Source organism: Bemisia tabaci, chromosome 2 (assembly GCF_918797505.1).
Source record: "Bemisia tabaci chromosome 2, PGI_BMITA_v3".
NCBI lineage: Eukaryota > Metazoa > Arthropoda > Insecta > Hemiptera > Aleyrodidae > Bemisia > Bemisia tabaci.
The window spans coordinates 54,987,861-55,007,654 of NC_092794.1; the positions used below are offsets into that span (position 1 = coordinate 54,987,861).

At 37.3% G+C, this 19,794-nt stretch overlaps 1 protein-coding gene across 2 annotated transcripts; it reads right to left on the reverse strand.

Moving 5' to 3' along the window:
* Positions 1–282: 282 nt before the first annotated feature.
* On the reverse strand, positions 283–19,445 carry Iru (E3 ubiquitin-protein ligase Iruka). Of its 2 annotated transcripts, none has more exons than XM_019049737.2 (9): positions 19,223–19,445; positions 17,787–17,858; positions 16,119–16,339; positions 14,939–15,055; positions 14,009–14,169; positions 12,767–12,882; positions 10,474–10,577; positions 8,448–8,605; positions 283–6,249 (listed from the first exon to the last, which is right to left on the reverse strand). In XM_019049737.2, the coding sequence occupies exons 1-8, from the start codon at positions 19,307–19,309 to the stop codon at positions 8,494–8,496; spliced, it is 990 nt and encodes a 329-aa protein (XP_018905282.1). In that variant the 5' UTR covers positions 19,310–19,445; the 3' UTR covers positions 283–6,249; positions 8,448–8,493. The 2 variants fall into 2 exon arrangements, with proteins under 2 accessions (XP_018905282.1, XP_018905280.1); XM_019049735.2 differs by having other exon boundaries at positions 17,748–17,858.
* Between the last annotated feature and the right edge of the window lie 349 nt (positions 19,446–19,794).

Here is a 19,794-nt window from a genome sequence, read left to right on the forward strand (position 1 = left end):
ATGCAGTTGAATGAACACAGCCAATTTTCTTCTACAAATGCCTTATTAAAAAAAAAAAAATTATTTACTGTTAACTCCATCAGAACCACAACTTTTCCCTTATTGAAAGTTAGAAAAAGAGCATGCAAACGAAAATGTAAGGATCTTTTCACTTCTCTTATGCAAGTGAACACTTTAAGGGGCTAAATGTGATGAATTGTAATTTTACATTTACTTCTTTGCCTTTTTTCCGACAACATGATGAACTTCCTTCAACAATGATAAAAAAAAAAAACCTCTAAGTTTGATTTACACACACATATTTATTAGACTTTAAAAATAATAAAGTACAAGATGTGTTCAGTTCTCCTTGCATTCATCTTGCTCCCTTCGAGCGGAATCTTTTCTATGGTCAAACTTAAAATGATGTTTAACAAAAAAAGAAACTTAACCACATATTACAGATTGTAAAAATAAATAAATTGATGTCTAAGTAATATCTTTAACTAAGAAACTAGACCTTATTGTACAGACTACTCAATCAATTACTGTAGTTCGGGGGAAGCTGTAAACGATTGTAAATTACAATAGTTAAAGAGGTTCTATTATGTACATATCTACAAAATTTCATACAGCTTTGAAATCACATGAGGAATCACAAAGCACAACTTGCTTTCACAGCAATAAATGTCCTATCCACATCACCAAAACCAAAATTATGATTTCTGAAAACAGAAATTTAAGTGAGTTGTTGCTGATGGACTGACAGAGTGTCCTATCGTTTCTAAGTTTTTGAATGAGGATTATATTACAAAGCATGAGAGGCAGTCTCCTTGAATACTTCACTGATAGTTCACTATTCAGTGCGTCTATAGCTCGCCCTCCTTCCTCCACCTTATTCCAGTGAACTGATCGTCTATTTTTTTTCATTGATGAGAAAATTAGATTTGAGTACATCGAAAGTAAGTGACATCAGTGATTAGCCGCATAACTAGATCCTCTTCTTGGTCGAGTTATTCTAGAGGAGGAAAAACCCCTATTAACATGAAACATTCAGTTGCCAAATTCAGAATTTCTACATTGTATGAATGTACTTACATGTATCAAACTTTTTTACATTTCATATATTGATTACTAACTATGAATGGAGAGCAACTACATTTTCTTCCAAGAGGAAAAAAAGCAAGTTGAAAGAAAAGGACTGTTACAAACTTTTGCTACAGCTATAGGCGGAGCTGATTTCAATGGAAAATGGCTAAAAAATATTAATGGCCCCATTGAGCAAGCATGAAATTCACTCCTAGCCTTACAATCAGCGCAAGAAATGTGCACATTTTTGAGATTTCCGTTTCATAAAGGATAATACAGCAAATACAAGATTTGAAACAGTTGAGTCACCCCTCACCCCAGCTTCGTTACTTCGCACTTAACTGGAGGTAACAGCTGTGACGTGTCCAAGTCTCATTCAAAAACAGGCAGCACAAAACTTGTCACATACCCATTATTTTTACTTTCCTGCTTCCCAAGTTAAGGTTTATTAAGTAGAAGTTTGTGGTTTATTTTTAATTTGAGGAACTGTGTCCCATGATAACAGCCATCTTAAGTTAACATTTTGATGACTTATGTTGTTGCTGCGGTATCTGCTTCGAATTGGGAAGCTCAAAATGTACAGAATTCTGACGCAAATTATGGGGTTAGGAATGAATTCTATACCTCCCCGATGGGGTTCTTGCATGTGTCAGAAATTTGCAATTTAATTACCATTTCCTATGTAAAATTTCATGAGAAATACGATGGTGCCACTGGTTTTCTTTGATATTGACCCCAAAACTCAAAAAAAGCTCTTAAAGTTGAGGTTGTAATGGAGGGGATATCTCACGTTACCCTGAAAATCCACCTCTATATCAATTCAAACCCTCCACGCAAAGATAGGGAGCAAATACATTAACAGGGTTTTAACTTTGTTAGGGGACTCCAAGACTGAAAACATGGCAACCCTGCTAGTGTATTTGCTTCCTATCTTTGTATGGAGAGATTGTCTTGATATAGAGATGGACTCTCAGGGTAGCGTGAGATATCCCCTCCATTACAGCCTTAACTTTGAGACCTTACTTAAGCTTTGAAGTTCGTTTCAGAGAAAACCATTTGCACCACCATATTTCTGGCAAAGTTTTACGTAGGAAATAGTGCGTAAATCGAAAATCCCTCACACATTCAAGAGCTCCATTCTTTTGTTGTTTTTAAGACATTTTTCAAACGGTACAACTCTTCTTTTCTTCACGGCTTAAGTTCATGACAGACCCATTTGTCCACAATGTAGTTTATAAAACATCTCTTTCTTTGCTGTGAGTAAATGCACGGTGAATAAGACCTTCGAATTTTTAAAGTTAGTGATCCTTGAGGGATCACCTAGAATGCTAGCAAACACTCTCTGGTAGAAAATGTTAAGATAAGCGGAGAAAAAGAGTTTCATAAAGAAAAAAATACACTAATATAATATCCCGATGGAAAGTACTATCAAACTCGTTGAACATATGAAGAGACAATTATGAACTAAGTTTGACTGCATTGCCAGTTTTTTCCCCCATTCCATTGTTTAAAATTTCTACTTAGCATTTTCTGCCGGAGATTTTTTCAGAGGAGTTCCATTGGGTATTACTAGGCAACACATACTTCAATGCTTGATAGCAATGCAACAGATTGGTTTGCACGTTGATAGTCATAGTAATAGCCAATGTGAAAGGGCCATTTGAATATTAAAGAAATGGGCAGATGCATATTGACAAGGACTAGTCACTTAATAGGCATCCAGTTCAATTAACTGGATTTTTTTCTTTGTTTCTATTATCTTTAGTTTTAGTTACAGTTCAGTTTTAGCTCTTAATAGGTTTCTACTTTGAATTTTCTCTATTTTGAGAATTTGTATTAAAAAAGAAAAAGAGGTGGTATAATCCTGTGTTCTTAAAATAGGTTAAAGTTATAAAATCGTTCGGATCAAAGAAGTATCTCATCTAAAAGAGGAAAAAAACTGACGACACACAGCAATATAATTAGGTATGTATGAGTAGTCTATTTCCCTCCCAGCTCCTAGTTTTTTCAATAGAACTCCAAATTTTTACAGAGAGAAAGCACCAATATTATTGTTCTGGAATCTCCACATTAAAATATTTGGTGCATCGAGGGTAGAACTTAATTCATTTGGTTAAAAATACATAAAAGAAAAACAAAATAACATAAATGAGGGCTACCTCTTTTGTGACATCTAAAATGCTTGAAAGGCTCTGTTTAGATGCTTACTTAAGGACATAACTACGAACAGTGGTGGATCCACTGACAGCTTGAGAGGAGGCTATTTGGTGATTCTGAGAGGGGGGTCTGGAGGGAACGCCCCAGAGTAGAAGAAGGTCTGCAGGGAGGGGGCTCCTCTGAAAAAACTGGTGATAAGAGCACATCTCAGATAAAATTTTAACCAATTTTCGCTTAAGATTTCTAAAATATTTGGGTGCAAAAAAATTGAAAAACTTGGCTAATTTTACTGAAATTTTTCCGCAGGGTTCACACATCTTGTTCCTGAGATGAAAATCATAGGAAAAAATTAAAAAAAAATACGAGGGCATTTCCCCTCCAGTAAAGTAAAAATCAGGGTTGGATTTTGAAAGAATTTTAGTGAAGCTCAAAGTAACTTTTTTATTTTTTTTCTCTTTTTCTCCCTTTCTTTCTCTTTTTCATTTATCTGATGGGAAAGGGAGTTTATGTGACCCCTCCTCCTTTGAATCCACCACTGCTGACAAAGGTGGCCACAAAGAACATCACCGTTGAAAACACAACTTTCAAACCTTGTTAACAGGATTCAAGGCAGAACGAAGCTTAATAATAAGCAATGACACAGGCTTCAGTAATTGTTAATTATCTCCAAATCAGGCCAAGTATTGAATACTCATGTGGCCAAAATTTGCACAATTAGCAATGAAGGCAGAGGGTTTTGATAAATTGATACTTCAGAATCAGCAGTGTTTTAATGGAATGAATGAAGCTGTTGCTCACTGAGCTTGATAAATCGAACAATTATCATGATATGAGTTTTTCTGATTTTTGCAAAAATCTTTAGCAAATTCCTTTTTAAAAACTGAGATTATGAATCAGTTTACTGATGATACAATCTGGAGTAAATTTTAAAAAAGTCATCTTTAAATGCTTGGCACTGTAAAAAGAAACCAATGTTGTACAGCTTTGAAACCTTGATAATACCACCCAAATTGAAAAACGCTTGTGATTGAAATCCTAGTATTTTAACACATGCTTAGCCTCTACTCTGAGCTTTCTTAACTTTCAGTTACTGTAAAAGTGTTTACAAGTTCTTGAGAGCAGAAATGAAGGTAATGCCAAAACAAGTGAGAACTGGGTAATGATAAAATTCTCTTCAGTTATTCCTCTTATTCTCCATTAGACATTAAAAAGCCAAAAGCACTATCTCTATTGTGACTTGGGCTCAGTCATGCATGAACTATTGCACTCTCACTTGAGATCCTAGTGAGGTAGCATACCATTCGAACTGCCTGGCTAAAAAAGAACGTCTTGTGAACTTTTGGGCAAAGGTACTTTGTTTTTGATAAAGTTAACATTTACTGGAACACTAAATAATTTTTTCCCTCAAATTCTACAGAACATTTAACTCAGAATTTAATATGTAAAAGATTTTTGAACATTTCAAGAATAAGGTACATACATTTTCTACAAAAATATTACTTCATTAAATGGAATTTGGCAAATATGTTCGTATACAGTGTTCTTCTTGAGCATGACAGTACATACAAAGAAAGGTTCAAAATTGGACGCACTCATACATGAGCGATGTATCTCCAATAGATTTTCTATGTAGATAGACTTCTTTTGCATAAATGCACCAAATTCTCTTGCCGTTAAGTGACGTATGGTTAATAAGGCATGATTCACACAAAATTATTTCGGCTTTCAATCTTTTGAACTACATGATTTTTTTGGCTTTGGATCTATGATGAGATTCCTAAGGATTTCTCAAAATTTCATCATAATTTATCAAAATACATTTTACTATGGAGTCTTCCTTTTTTTACTGAGCCTTTAATTCGAAATGATTCCCAAAGGTTTCTAATAAATGTAAAAATACAGAATCATTTTTGCTGAAAACTGGAGTTTTTTAGGGTATTATGAAATCATTTCAAAGTGAGAGAGAGAGTCAAGGTTACCTCAAAATTTGTTTTTCTTTGCAAACTTTGGCAGTGTTCCTACCTTTTATTCATTTTTAGCTCTATTCGTTTGTTTCTTTTCTTTATTTAAAAAAAAAAAAAAAAAGAATCAAGCTCAGCAACTAACAATTTAACAGTAAGAGTTTTATAACCTTAATTAAAAGAGAAAAATTGTTTGACATTTGAAGTTTCCTTTTCAAGCTTTTTAAATGGTTCAAAGTTCCAATGGCTTTTTCTAGGAATTTTACATTGAGTTGATTAAAATCTATTCAGTACAAAGAGTGCCTCTTTCCTGGGAATTTTAGAAAATGGGATTGAAATGAAAGGAAAATCGGAAATCTGACTCAAAATCTACTGGCGAAAAAAGAATGGTTCCAAAAGTAGTTTCTTGGCAAAACTGATCATAGCCACAACTCTGGTTGTAAGATACAACTGATTACAGAAAGAACACAGGAATGTTTGCAATTTTGATATTCGTGTCTTTATGAAAGGGTAGTGAAAAAGCTAAATGGCATTGGGAAATTCAGTGACAAATTGTCACCTGGAATTTTACAAAATATGCCCCTTAAGTTTGAATTCTGGCAGAGATCTGAAATTAGCAAAGATGATTGGACAAAAATAGACCTCCATATGTTAGGTGACTAATTTTGAGCTAAGTACAAGATCAGTTAGATTGAAAATAGCAGCTCTACTTCTATGCTTTTGAAAACGTTTAAAAACAAGCGATGAGGCCTCTTTCAACCACAGTCAGCTTGACTGATGGAAGCTCAAATCCATTGCTTTAGATTCATAATACACTTTCGTTCATTTCAAACTAAAATCTGACTAAGCCTGCTGGATGGGCTCTCAAAACTGACTTAAACTAGATCAAAGAAAGTAGCATAAGTCCAATTGGCCTAGGAAAACACTCATTTACTTCAGCAGTAACATCATTTAAAAAAGAGGATACAGGAAAAAAGGAGATAATTAAATCGCTAGGAGGAGTTCATTTGGGATAAAAGAATCGCTGGATGTTGTCCATTCTGTTTAATTTCTAGTGATGCACCTGAGGAGAAAAAGAGACCCTTTAAAAACACAGTTTCAGAATGATACATTACAAGCAAGACAAGAATCTGTAAGATGAGACAAAATACCCTACACAGCGTGGCTACTTAGGGGCCGTTCATGAATTACATCACCAATTTTTTTCAAGTTTTCGAGCCCCCCTCCCCCCCTCCTCACCGTATCCAACTGTCATCCTCTGCTAGACCCCTCTCTAAAAATGACATCATCCTTAGCGTATACCCGACCGTTTTTTTTTGGGGGGGGGGGGGGGGCAAACGCAGAAAATCAATAAAAATCATACATACGGTCAGCAGCAATAAGAACATGATTAATTCCTTTTATTGAGCATTAAATATACCTATATTGTGTTCTACCCGCCCTTTTTGGGGGAAAATGCAGAAAATTGATAAAATTAGGACAGGTTTCCAGCCTTTATGCCTTCTGAAAGGCTTAAGTCATACTTAGCTTGAACCCCTCCCCCTCCCTTCCCGTCTGTTCACGCCGTGAACATGGGTCCGGCCAACGCCGCGCCGATGTCACCGCCTCGGTCGCTCTCTTCCCCACGACCCACGCTCCCCCGGGACCCGCGCGCCTTACCTCGCGGCGTCGCGACGCCCCTGTCCGCTAGATCGCGTTGACGCACCTAGCTTTAGACGTTTCGCCGCTCTTTCCCGTCGTCTGATTTAGACGGCATCCCAGCGGCGCAGCCCATGGAATTAGTGAATCACCGAATACCTTCTACTGAAGATTGAGCCCTCGTTAAGTATACTGCCGCAAGACGGTTTCCGTTCAGCGGACTATTCACCTTGTTAATTCCAGGTCCTCTCAAAATAACAAACGGTCGTTACCATCCCACCCAAGACCAATCTACGCAGGTCAGTCATTCCCGAGGACGAGTTTTGGTACTCTACTGCGCAGTGACGTAGTATTGAGTGCCTGCAATGTATTTCTTATGGGAGCACCCATTGTGACGTAGCATTGAGTGCTGCCGAGTTAGGACCGGGCCGGGAAGTGGCTTTCAAGAAGATGCGCAATGACTGACCTGTGTGGATTGGTCTTGATCCCACCAGACGCGGAATCCGCATCTTGGACCAAGTCCTGTAAGGCGCTTAGCTGTTCAGCTATACAGCGCAAGGCTCCTGGTTGCATCCTGCTGCTTTACAGTCCAGCCGCATCGCTGTTGACTGCACAGTGGCTTCCGGGCTTGGCAGCTTTCAGCACTGCACAAAGCGACCCGTAATCGCTTCGTAGCGATATCCACCGGAGCGATTAGCTTAGGCAAGCCCTGGGGGTATCCTTTGGGGGTCTTCACCGCGCTTCAAGCGCACAACCTGAAGACGCCGCGCCCACTGTCGCGGATTGCCTGCCCAGCAGGCGACCATCGCCTGGTCAAGCTAGCTCAAGCGCTCGGATGAGCTTCCAGCTCAGGCTTTACAACCCGGAGCTGCTCTCCGTCCTGCCCCCTTGAAATCATGTGCCTGCGCACACCATCACCCACCGCTAGACACCGTCATCCACCCTTAGACCCCGTCATCCACCCCTAGACCCCCCCTCCCCTACTTGGGTGATGTAATTTATGGACAGTGCCTCAGTCTTACAAAAGATCGCATGATGACCCACACAGATTTTGATCAGAGTGTAGCTTAAAGTTTCTTCATACAAAATTATTGAACCTTCATTTCGCTGTTATTGCAAATGGATCCTAGGAATTCCGAAATAAAACATTCGACAAAAAACTAGCAGAAAGGGCTGCTTGCTCTTGTGGCAAAATGACGCATATCACCTCACTTCAGCACAACAATAGTTTAGCAAGCCAGAGGGTTGCACTCTAGCCAACTGATCCTCGGCTCACACCACAGCATCTCTTTGTAATTTTAATTCCAACACATGATGGTTTTGTTGATTTTTCCTTACTATCCTCTAACTGCGGGCATAAATATCTTTAGCCAGATACTTGTATATGATAGATATTCATCATATAATAAACGATGATTAACCATCATATTGATTATTTTTGGCACAGGGCAGCAAACAGTAGTCATTCAGATCGCTTAAGTAGTTAAAGGAATCGAGTGAAATGTATCCAGTTTTACATTCAAGTATTAGTTAGCTCTCTCCCTACCAGATTTGGTGTTTGTTCCATGAACATACAGGTAGCAAATGAGGAGGGGGGGGGGGACTGAATTATCGATTACTTACGGAGAGATGAAGTTGGTAAGAGTAGGATTTTCTCATTCCGTCCATTTTAGTCATATTCAAGGTCCATGTTAAAAGAGTCTGGGATGACTGACGATTGACTCGCAGAAGAGGAGGCTCCAGTTGAAGATGATACACTAGATGTTGAACGGCCTTGTCCTCTGTAAAAGAGAAATTAAAATTAACAGATATTGTAAGAAATCGTAAGTCATGGATTGTTAATAGGTCACAAAACCTTGAGTTTTTTGTTTAATATTTTGAAATGATCAGGTGAGTAGATTGTGTGGTAGTATTTTGGGAACCAAAATACTGGAGAGAACTGCTTTTGAAAAGTCAAAAAATTCCCATGAGTTTCAAACGTGTGCGCATGGTGGGAAAATGATAGTGGTGAAGTACCACGGCAATCAAAACACTATCTCCTATGATATCCACTGATGTTCTTTAAAATAAAACGTATTTCAATGTAAAGTTATTGTTTGCTTACTGCAGATAACGTTAATGAGATTCGATTCTTTTGATTCTGAGGATATGGTTTCCACTTTTCTGCAGTTTTCATGACCAAGGAGTAAAAAGACTTTTGACGGAAGTTGTAGATGCCCAAGCTTGCTTCTGATTGGTGCTAGATGACATTATCCGGTTCGAGACGAAACCGGAGCATTTTAAATTGCGGAAAAGAGACAAATTTTAAAATGCATCTTACTCGGTTTCAGAATTACTTTCTAGCGTTTTTGATGGGCACATTGCTTTTTACTATAAAGAAGTATTTGCCGTTCAAAATTTACTTTCGGTTTATTGATTTATTATAAAAGGTCATAAAGATGAAACTAGGATAGAGAGTGACAAGATACTTAGGGTTAAAACCACTGATGGCTTTTGATATTACCGATTATAAGTACTGTTACTTTAACCAAAAAATGGGCATTTAGATGATGAACTATTGAGAGAGGTTAGTAAAGTTTACCATGCAAAGTGACGATAGCCTGCCATTCTTGAAAATTTGAATTTATATTAAAACTTCCTTAGTTTTCCTACATCTCTTCTTGTTTGTTTTTTTATAAGAAGTCAATTGGATTACATTATGCAATTTGGAACTAAAAATTCTAGCCCGGTTTAAAAACAGCGTATGTGCCATTAGTTTCCCTATGCACATAAGTGTTTTTCCAGAAGAGCAATTTATAGTTCCAAATTGCAAAATGCAGTCCAATTACTATTCTAATTTTTCTCCTTCTGTCAGCCTTTACTTTGGTGAGACATCATACTGGAGTCATTAGCTGCAAGGTGACTGGCCTATTTCTTTGAAACAAAATTCGAACTTTCAAAACACAACTTCCTTACCTCTAAAGCCTCGGTTACACAATCAAATTGAGCTATCAATCTGGCAAGGTCAGAATTCTGATTGGTTCTGCGAATACCTGACAGAGATCTCTGTGGCATCAAATTACTGCAAGTCGCAGTAATTTGAGAGCACTGGTCTCTGATTGGTATGTCCAGAACCAATCAGAAACCTGACCCTGCCAACCTTCCTAGTTTGATGGCTTCAGTTACATCATGAGACACAGGCTTATCCTATGCTTACATGAATCTATCTTGTAAATTTTACTACAAACCAATACTTTTTTAAAGTCAGGCGACTTAGGCTAGGTGTTGGTCAGTTCTTGGAAATTTTAGGTGCATTTTAATGTTAATATGATGATGGGTACTATTATGTTAAATTCATAAACATACGACAAACATTATTTTGTGAGTTTATAGAGACTATTACCTCCAGATGATGGAGTCTAAGGCTGAAAGATATGTATTTGCATCAGTTTGGCAGATGATAGTTGTACAATCAATTTTTTTTCCCGTCAGACTTCTGTACAGCATGGCTCAATCACAGTCCCATTGGATGTTTGAGAGATATTAAATAATATTTAGTGTCCTTTCGGTATTTAATGACAAGGTTTGGTATAAATTTGGCTAGTATCAATTTTTGGTCGAAAATAAGGTCTAGATACACAATTTTATAAGTATAGAAATAAAAACTTGCCTAAAAAAAGCTTCTAAATTATTTACTTCAGGGTTTGAATTGCTAGGATCACTGACAGTTCCATCTTCATTCAATGTTTTTCTGCAAATTGGACAGGTTCCATGCTGCAAAAAATACAAATGAAATGATTACACCAAGGAGACTGTTCAGTTTGTTCGTGATCAACTTTTGTTCCCAGATTCAAAGGGCTCTGCACACTAGTGGGACCTTACTGGCTCTATGTACATTTTGATACAACTAGTATAGGTTGTCATGAAGCTCATCATTGGGCCGAAGACAAAAAAATCCTGTAATTCAGTCCGGTAAAAGTTGAGATATTTATAATTCGACATGCCAAATTTTTTACATTCACGCCTGTACCTCATGCGCAGTTGCATGCTTACAGGATTGGCCGAAACATACAGGGTGGTGCAAAAGTCTGGAGACAGCTGGATATTTTTTGAACGGCTGGAATAAGAGAAACGAGCTTTGTGGTAAGTTCCTAGACCAAAAGAAACTTTCTTTTGAAGGGATCAAAATGTAGGGGGGACTAAAGGGGGGGCCCCCAGCCCCCTAACTTCTCTTTCAAAATGACAACTCCTATCTTGTCACTCGTCATTCAAAAGGGCATAAAAAAGAAAGCTTTTGGCGCAAACCGGAAGTCTTTACGTACCATTGAAACAAAATGGCAGCCTAAACCCGGTTGACAATCGCTGTTCCGACTTGTATCAAAGATTCGACTTGGAATTTGGTATCCGGAGGTTTTTTGGGTCGGGAAAAACGATTTTGGCATTTGATTTTCAAAATCTTTGCTTCATTTCAAAATGGCGGCCTAAAACCGGTGGAAACCCGGTTTTCGATTAATAATGGAAAAGGGAAACAAGTAGAAGAGGGGCAAAAGCAAGTTAAACCTTCCAATCGTGGACATTTTCAGAATCAAATGACCATATCCATTTTCCCCGGACTAAGAAACTTCCCTGATTTCATTTTTTGAGCGACTCTATTGATTAATAGCCGAAACACCGGGTTTCGACCAGTTTTAGGCCGCCATTTTGAAATGAAGCAAAGATTTTGAAAATCAAATGCCAAATTCGTTTTTCCCCACCCAAAAAACCCCCGGACACCAAATTCCAAGTCAAATCTTTGATACAAGTCGGAATACCGATTTTCGACCGGTTTTAGGCTGCCATTTTGTTTCAATGATACGCAGAGACTTCCGGTTTGTGCCGAAAGTTTTCTTTTTTTGTGCCCTTTTGAATGATGTGTCACAAGATAGGGGTTGCCATTTGGAAAAAAAAGTTAGGGGGGCTGGGGCCCCCCCTTTGGTCCCCTCAAAATTTTGACCCCCTTAAAAGATAGTTTCTTTTGGTCTAGGAACTTACCACAAAGTTCGTTTCTCAAACTCCAGCCGTTCAAAAAATATCAAGCCGTCTCCAGACTTTTGCCCCACACTGTATACACTCTTACCCCTGCATCTATCAATTATATTTCAGATTTGCCTGGCAAGGCCAGAAACTTATCCGCTTCCTTACCTTGAAGGCATTGCATCTCACAGCATGTTGTCCTCAATCCTTCTCTGCTCTACTATCCTTCCTGATTTAGCCTCCCTACTTCCTCTTTAAAATTCTATACTTAATTATGAAAATCCTGGCTCCTACCCCATCGAATCATCTAATTTTTTGGAATTATTCTGATGATGAACTTTATGGTAACCTAACACAGTTCCATCAAAATTTACTGAGAGCCAATTGCACAGGATTCTTTCAAAGGTTTTCAACAGTTCAGAAAGGAATACATGACTCAATAGTAAAATGAAATTGTATTTCAGAGGTGTAGAAAGTGCTTGACCTAATATGAAAACGAGAGAAAACACTAAAAAAGGGCCTGGAACTGTAAAGTAATATTATGAAAAGTAAAGGCTCTTGAAGAAGGGGAAAACATGCAGAGGCATCTGAAACAGGGAATACATTTTCTTCTTTTTCTTAAATTTCTTCTCGTGAATAATTCAATGGGCTTCTTCATTCACCCTGAATATTCCAGGATCTGGCAAGTGACCCAGTACAGCTAAATTAGACGAGTTTGTGGGTGTTGGAATAACTTTTCTTTTTTTATTTTATTTTATTTTATTTTTGCAGGAAGAGTTCATCCAGTGGCACCACCTATAAATTGTCATTTTGATGAGAGATCGTCATTGTGCAGGTCCGCAATTGTGGCATTGTGCACCCCCGTGTGCAAACCCATTCTCATTGTACCTTTTTTGAGGAGTACCTAATAAATCCTAAAAAATTGGAGAGATTATTTTGATAAGACTTACAAGTTCCAACCAAGGGATAATGCAAGGCTCATGGTAGACATGATCACAGGCCAATTTTCTGACAGGTTCTTCAAATTTGAAATCTTCCCAACATACTGAACACTGCAGAGAGGAATCTAGAATGGATGAACAAAAGAAATTAACATTGATATAGATATACTAAAATACAAACAAATAAACATGACTGATACTTCCAAATGTCCGATTTTCTTACAGACTCAAAATTGAGCATTCTGTTGTAAAAAAAGGAATTTCCCTCAGTTTCACCCAATTTAATCAAATCTGGTGCACATCGTCAAAACACATTTTTTCTAAAAAAAAAAAAAAAAAAAAAAAAAAAAAAAAAAAAAAAAAAAGTTAAATTATAATCTTTTGAAACTGAAAAAAACTCTATTTGAAGCAGCAAGAAAAAATTTCAAGGTTTTACAGAAAAATTTTCTGACTATTCTCCGACTTTTCTTTAAATTTTCAGGGTTGAGCATAGTTCCCCAACTTTTCGGGTTTTCCTTTCTTTTCAAGAACTTTTTGTTTGTTAAGTTTATTTAAGATGTGATATGACTGGGTCATCTATCTTGCTGAGGTGAAAAAGTGCAAAGCACTAATACTTTTAATCTAGAAACTAAATTAGTGATGGCGTTGAGATTAGACTCTTAGGTATGCAGTCCAAACTTCCATTCATCTCAAAATGAATAACTGATAGTACACTATTTGTATTGACTATGGATGAATGCAGACATTTGCTATCAATTAAATGGGTAAAAAACCTGTGGGAGAAAAAATCATATTCATTTATGAGCGCAAAAGTGAGGAATTTAAAACCTCGTAACAGCAATCAAACAATTACACACATGAAAGAGGAAAATGCTTATCGCAGCATCAAGAAACGAGATTAGATTACAGTGCTGTGATGCCATCACCAGTCCCCTGTAGGAAAGCAGGGAGAAGAGCTTTAATGACACTTTATCAATCTCTTTATTTGCTCTGTTTGCACTTTTCAAGAACTTGTCACCACGAATTTCATTTATTTATGCTAAAAGGAACTTAGTGCATAGAGATTACATGCAACATAATTTCCTTTGGCATAAATACACTCAATTAGCAAGTGTCATGAATAAATATGCAAATCTAAGAAACCTGCGAGCAGATGGGTAAACTGGAGTGAGGAGATGATGAGAGATGAATAAACTTGTATTATGGTAACTAAGCACACAGAGACTTTAAAAGTAAAAATAAACATCTTACCAACTTGGGCTTGAGTTATTACAACGACCGGAATTTCTTGAATTTTTTCAGTTGACAGAGGAGGAGGGCCAGAGACTTCCATCTGATTTAAAAGCATTGTTACTATTGCATCTAGTCCTTCACGGCCCCAAGCATAATCGCCTGGATTACTCAGAAAAAACCTGGCAAAAAAATGTTATGATGAAATGCCGAAGAATGAAAGATAAACTCTACAGACCAAGCAACGGTTGTTTCATCGTGAAAAAGCAACAATCCACCTTTGCTAAGTCAAATTGGAACAGAATGGAGTTCCAGTTGGATTACAGAGGAATCTGAGCTAAGAAAACACAACTTAAATGGTATTTACACCTAACAAGAAAAAAAATGGAGGATATAATGATTCTTAAAAATCCTGAAATGATTTCTTAAAAATCTGTAGATATACAGGATGATCCTAAAGTCCTGTGCCTCCAGCGCCTGGCACTCCCTCTGTAACTTTAAAACAAATGGAGATGGAGACTTAATAATTTTTGGCTTCAAGGTCAAAGAAAACAGCTTTTAGGACCCCTCAAAATTTTATGGGAACCACTCTGAAAAGGGGTAAAAACTCTAGAGGTTATAAGGGTGGTGTGTGACTTTTGAATCAGCTTGTCAATGAGATGTCTGAGAAGATTTTCCAAACTATCAATTTAACAGTATAGGCCTCAGCACAGGGCTTAGGACTCTTCAAGAGGCCATATCAAGCGAAGAATCAAGGAAGGAATGGGACATGCAAAGAAGGAACTTGCTCCTTTGTTACTAGTTTCCCTATATCATTCTCAATAGTAACAGTTTGTTTAATTGTGCCTTGTTAGTATGCATTCCATTCCTCTCTTATTACTGATTGAGATAAAGTTTTTATGCTTATAGGTTTAAAAAAAGGCAATGAGAGAAAAAGAAGATATTACTCACACAGGTGCATTGCCTCCACGTGCGTCAACAGCACCTCCACTAAATTCAAATAGTAGCTCTTGCACTAGAGCTTCGATGGGCTCTGTCCTTGGTTCATTTAAAGCTTGTCTACGACTCCTAAAAGTGAAAAATGGAGAAATTAGAAAATTACATCTTCCAGATTTCTGAGTGTAAAACTTAACGATCAGTCTCTTACTATCTTTAGATAGAGCGAAAGCAAAAATACCATCTTGAGGAAATTAGCTCAATAATCATAATCGATGGAAAATTCTCAAATTCACTCCTCTCTTTTCCTTCACTCCAAATGTACTTAACTAAGAAATCATTTGTCAAAGATGAGTCAACCTGGTTTCATGATTTCTCATAAAACTAAAAATGGCTGCTGTCATGGGATGCTGTTTCTCAAATAGAAATGAACAACAGAAGTGCTTCCTCTTGCTAAATTCAACTTGGAAGGCAGGGCTGTAAGTATGTTGGTTGAAATGAGCTTGTTATGTGGTTTGTTTTAACTGGAGGACCTGCATTACATGACAGGGCTCATCTTAGGTATTGCATGAAGTTATGGTACAGGGGTGGTTCATCTGTATCAAATTACATCTTTGCTATTTTATACTTTCCGAAGCAAGAGGTGAAAGGAAAAGTGAAAATTTAGGACTTTATCACTAAGCTCATTGCAAGTTCTAAGCAACTTTCCTGAAGAAATAGCTTTTCTTAGAGCTCCAGCTGAAGTTCGTGACAAACCCATTAAAGATTTTAGATGAGTAGAAAGGTCTGGATGCTGCAAGCCAAACTTGCCAATTTGACAGCACTTTAGCACAGATACTGTGCATGATTAAATTTACACAAGTGATATTTCCATCTATTAGGAGGAGCATCTCTACATTAGAACGACGCTTTCAAGTTTTTGCCTGATGCTGAGGTGACTTAGAAACATAAGTACTAAAATATACAGATCTTGAGACCTTTTGGTTACTAATCTTAGAGCTTCATCTTCTATTGGGTAAAAAGTAAATTGCTCAGTTGGACACTGAATATTTTTTGTGTGGTTCCAAAAAATTTCTTTCATCATTATATAATAGAGTAGATATTTAAGGGCTTCTTTGTACACTAAGAATCTTTTGAAAACACTTTTAGCAATGCTGCTGCGCCTTTTTCATAAGTCACATAGTACCACAGCTACCTTCTAGGACGAAGTCCACCAGAGCCTCCACTGGTTGAGGATGACGTTCTCCCTCGAGACAATGGAGCCATGTTTGAGCCAGACATATTTGAGTCCCTCCAAGTTGAATGAGGTAACCTAAGTGAGGAAGAGTTCCCTCGATTGCGACGGAACATGCGCCTCATACGACGTGCAGCAAGTTCCTCTTGAAATTCTAGGAAATCTTGCAATGCATCCTGGATCTGTTAAAGCAAAGAAAATATAATAAAGTCACACAGCGATTCATAATTACCAATTTTGTTTAATTTTCCATGTAAAGTGGCAAAAGAGCCCCCATACGTTAGGTAAAAAAATACTCCAGCATTTTTTGATGCTGAGAGCAAGATAGGTTGCAGCAGGAGAGGTAGAGTCTAGTATGGTTTGTAACCCTTGACCATTTTCACTGAATACTAATAGTACGGCTATGTGTATCAATCTATACCATAATGCTCATGATTTGAATGCTGAACTAACAAAAGTTTTTCTTGAAAATTTCTGAGGTTTCTCTTTTAAGGACAAGGAACAGGCATTCTGAGAAAAGTTCAATAGATAATAGCTCTGGGCATATCTTTCCAAAACAATTACATACAGAACCAACTTTTAAATTAATGCGATGGAAAGAATTTAAAAGATTTTGCAAGTTTCAAATTCTTTACTTTTCATATGATTTTTCACCATGCAGAAAAACTGAGTACAGACAGAGAAACACATTAACACAGAATTGTGAGGTTTTGAACAGTCGGAGATCACTGGACAGTAATAGATTACGAACAGGATTAATTCAACTGGTTGAAGGCTGACAAAGTTCCTGCATAAGTCACATATTTTAAAGACCAAAAGTTACAAACTGGTTGAATTCTTTGTTTTGTTGTTGAGTACATTGTAAACTGCACTGGCACTCATTTTCCTGATTTCACCCTGAATTCCTTAAGTTTTGATGATGATTCTGGGTTTTCAAAATACGCAAGATCTCTGAATGGAGATCCATGACACTGATTTTGACTCTAATTTTGTTTTGTCAGCGCCACTTTTCGGCACTAAGGTCTCTTTTTCTGTTGATGGTCAGTGTAAGAAAAATAATCTCTGGGTAAAATTATATGCCAAATTTCTGATGGCTATTACACTAGGGAGCAGGATTTGGAAGGGGGGGGGGATGAAAAAGAGGTCAATGTTGAGGGGGATAATCACAAGGGGATGAATTTGCTATTGAATAAAAACCAAACCCACATTTTGATTTAAGAAAGACCGTTGGTGGGAACCTTGCATCTTAACCAGAACCCCTTGAGTGTGTAGCTGCCTGGAGACAGAACTTTTCCCTATGAAAAATATGTGGCTGCCTAAACATAGCCATTTTTTCAGTGGGAAATTATATTTCTTTCATAGGTTTAGCACTGACACAAGATTTACTTTTCATTAGTTACTATTTTCATTGCTTAATAGAGAAACCACTATGATATGAAACAAATTTTTAAAATCCTTTGTTTGTTTGTTTGATTTTTTTTTTTTTTTTTTTTTTTTTTTTTTTTTTTTTTTGTTTTTTTGTTTTATAATTCAGTAAAAGAGATATTGTGATTTTTTTCCCCATCAACAAGAACCAGTTTGAATACTGACGTATACAGCAGCGGTTAAACCGGGCTCTGAGTCACTTTCCTCATCAGGCTCCTCGTCGGCTGGTTCCAGCATTTCGATGAATCCATTGTGACAGGTGGGACATGTAAAATCCTGAAAGAAATTCAAAATAGAGGATTGGATGGAGTTCTTTACACAACAAATAAAAAACAAAAACATTTCATCAGAAGAAGACTCGGTCCCTAATAGGCATGAGCTGCATACCTTGCAGGCCATATTTTAACACCACTGCATCATGCTACAGGAAGCTAACAAGATATTCTATTGATTCGAGGTTGTAGAACGATAGTCAAAATGTATTCACGAAGTTAAGAGAGAACCAAGATGTAGTTTGAAAGCTTGTATACAAAGAGCGCACGACTGAAAATGATTTTTGAAATTTGGAACAAGACCAAATTGCATAAGGATTGCATCACTTATTTTAGCACCCTCACGCAAGACGACTACGTTTGCATATATTTCTATTAAATGTTTGCTACAGACCCAGAAGAGTTGTTTGAATGTACAACCTAAGTAAAATAGATGATTCAATTCGTTGAAAATATGGCTGTTTCTCTGAAATGATATAATTCACCTATTCAAGTGCTTGTGAGCATTTACTTATCTATGACAGAAAAAGAATATTTTACTATGTGTGTACTAAGTATGTACTATGTTTTTACTGTGTTATATATGTTTATTTGGTTGAGAGAAGACGTGCAACAAACCGGGTGTAACATAACCTGTCGCAACTAATTAAAAGCAATTAGAAAAGAGGAAACATTTTCTTATGAAAAGTACAAACACGGTACACAGGAACTGAGATAATATCAAACAGCAAAACAGTCTTCTAATTTACTTGATAAATGACCACACAAGAGCATGAACCTGATGTAAGATCCTATTACGAAATGTAAGCGAACTACCCAGGATCCATTAGGCATGCTGGACAGGGTGAAATAGAAAATGGAAACTTTACTAATTCAATTGTATTTTGGAGTAGAGTTTTTATGACTCAGAGCATTTCCAAAGTGAGGAAATATCTCATGAACTGAGATACTAAAACGTAGTTTACCCCCAAAGTGGGCGTCAAATGCAGTTTGTCAGCTGATTGGGGTTCAAGAACTGATACGCTGGAGGTGCCCCAGAGTCAATAGTACTTATGACATGCAGTCAGCATACAAACCAATCAAGGATTTGAGCAGAATTACTGCAGATGATGATGTCAATGCTACAAGCTAGGAATTGACTTTAACGACTCAAAATGGATGACAAGAGAATAATCTTGGTGCCCTTGCAGGGGCGATAGTCATTGCAAGCAGGAACCAGGAGGATTAGAGCACTCACTTCTGATTTAATGACAGTGAGTCATGATCAAAGGATGGCATCAGATAGTCAGTGGCAAACGACAGGAGGCGAGGTTATTGGAGGAAAATTTCATGGGAGGTCTTAGCCAAAATAATAAGTAGAATACTCACAGGGAGAGCACGGCTGATTTCACTGTTGCATATGTGACAATAAAACCTGTTAAGTGCTAAATTTTCTACAGAGCTAGCTTCAGCCATTGGAGTATACAAAAAAAGGACTATTTAAAGATAATTACACCAAAAATAAAATTAGTAAAGAAAGATAACGACGTAGTTCTGGAGTCTGATAGTACTTTCACAAAATCCTACGTATTTTTGTTGTTACCTAAAAGCTGAGCGTTGCAGGTTGTTGTACAATTAAGTGTTAAATTCCCCACCACATTTTCCCTTTCTCCATTATGAACTTTTAATTTCATCGAGTATGGTGTCATGAATTCTTTTAGTCGATAATTTTGCCTACTTTCAATAATTCAAAGTAATTAATTACCTCATAACTTTCCGTTCCTACCTTTATAAATATACAGCAGTACATGGCAGTACATGAAGCACAAAGCTCGCTCTAAAGTTACAGTTGCTTCATCTGCTTCTTACAGCTGATTTCCCTGTTTTCCCTCATCCCACAAAATGATTATTCGTAGATAAACAAACTTCGGTCGAAGAGTTGCTTTTGCTGATTCCGATAA

Coding starts and splice junctions, on each gene's coding strand:
- Iru (XM_019049735.2), bottom strand. CDS start 19,309: ATGGCTGAAGCTAGCTCTGTAGAAAATTTAGCACTTAACAGGTTTTAT. Junction 15,056..16,118: donor GGTGGACTTCGTCCTAGAAG/GTAGCTGTGGTA, acceptor TTTCACTTTTAG/GAGTCGTAGACAAGCTTTAA. Junction 10,578..12,766: donor TTATCCCTTGGTTGGAACTT/GTAAGTCTTATC, acceptor TATTTTTTGCAG/CATGGAACCTGTCCAATTTG.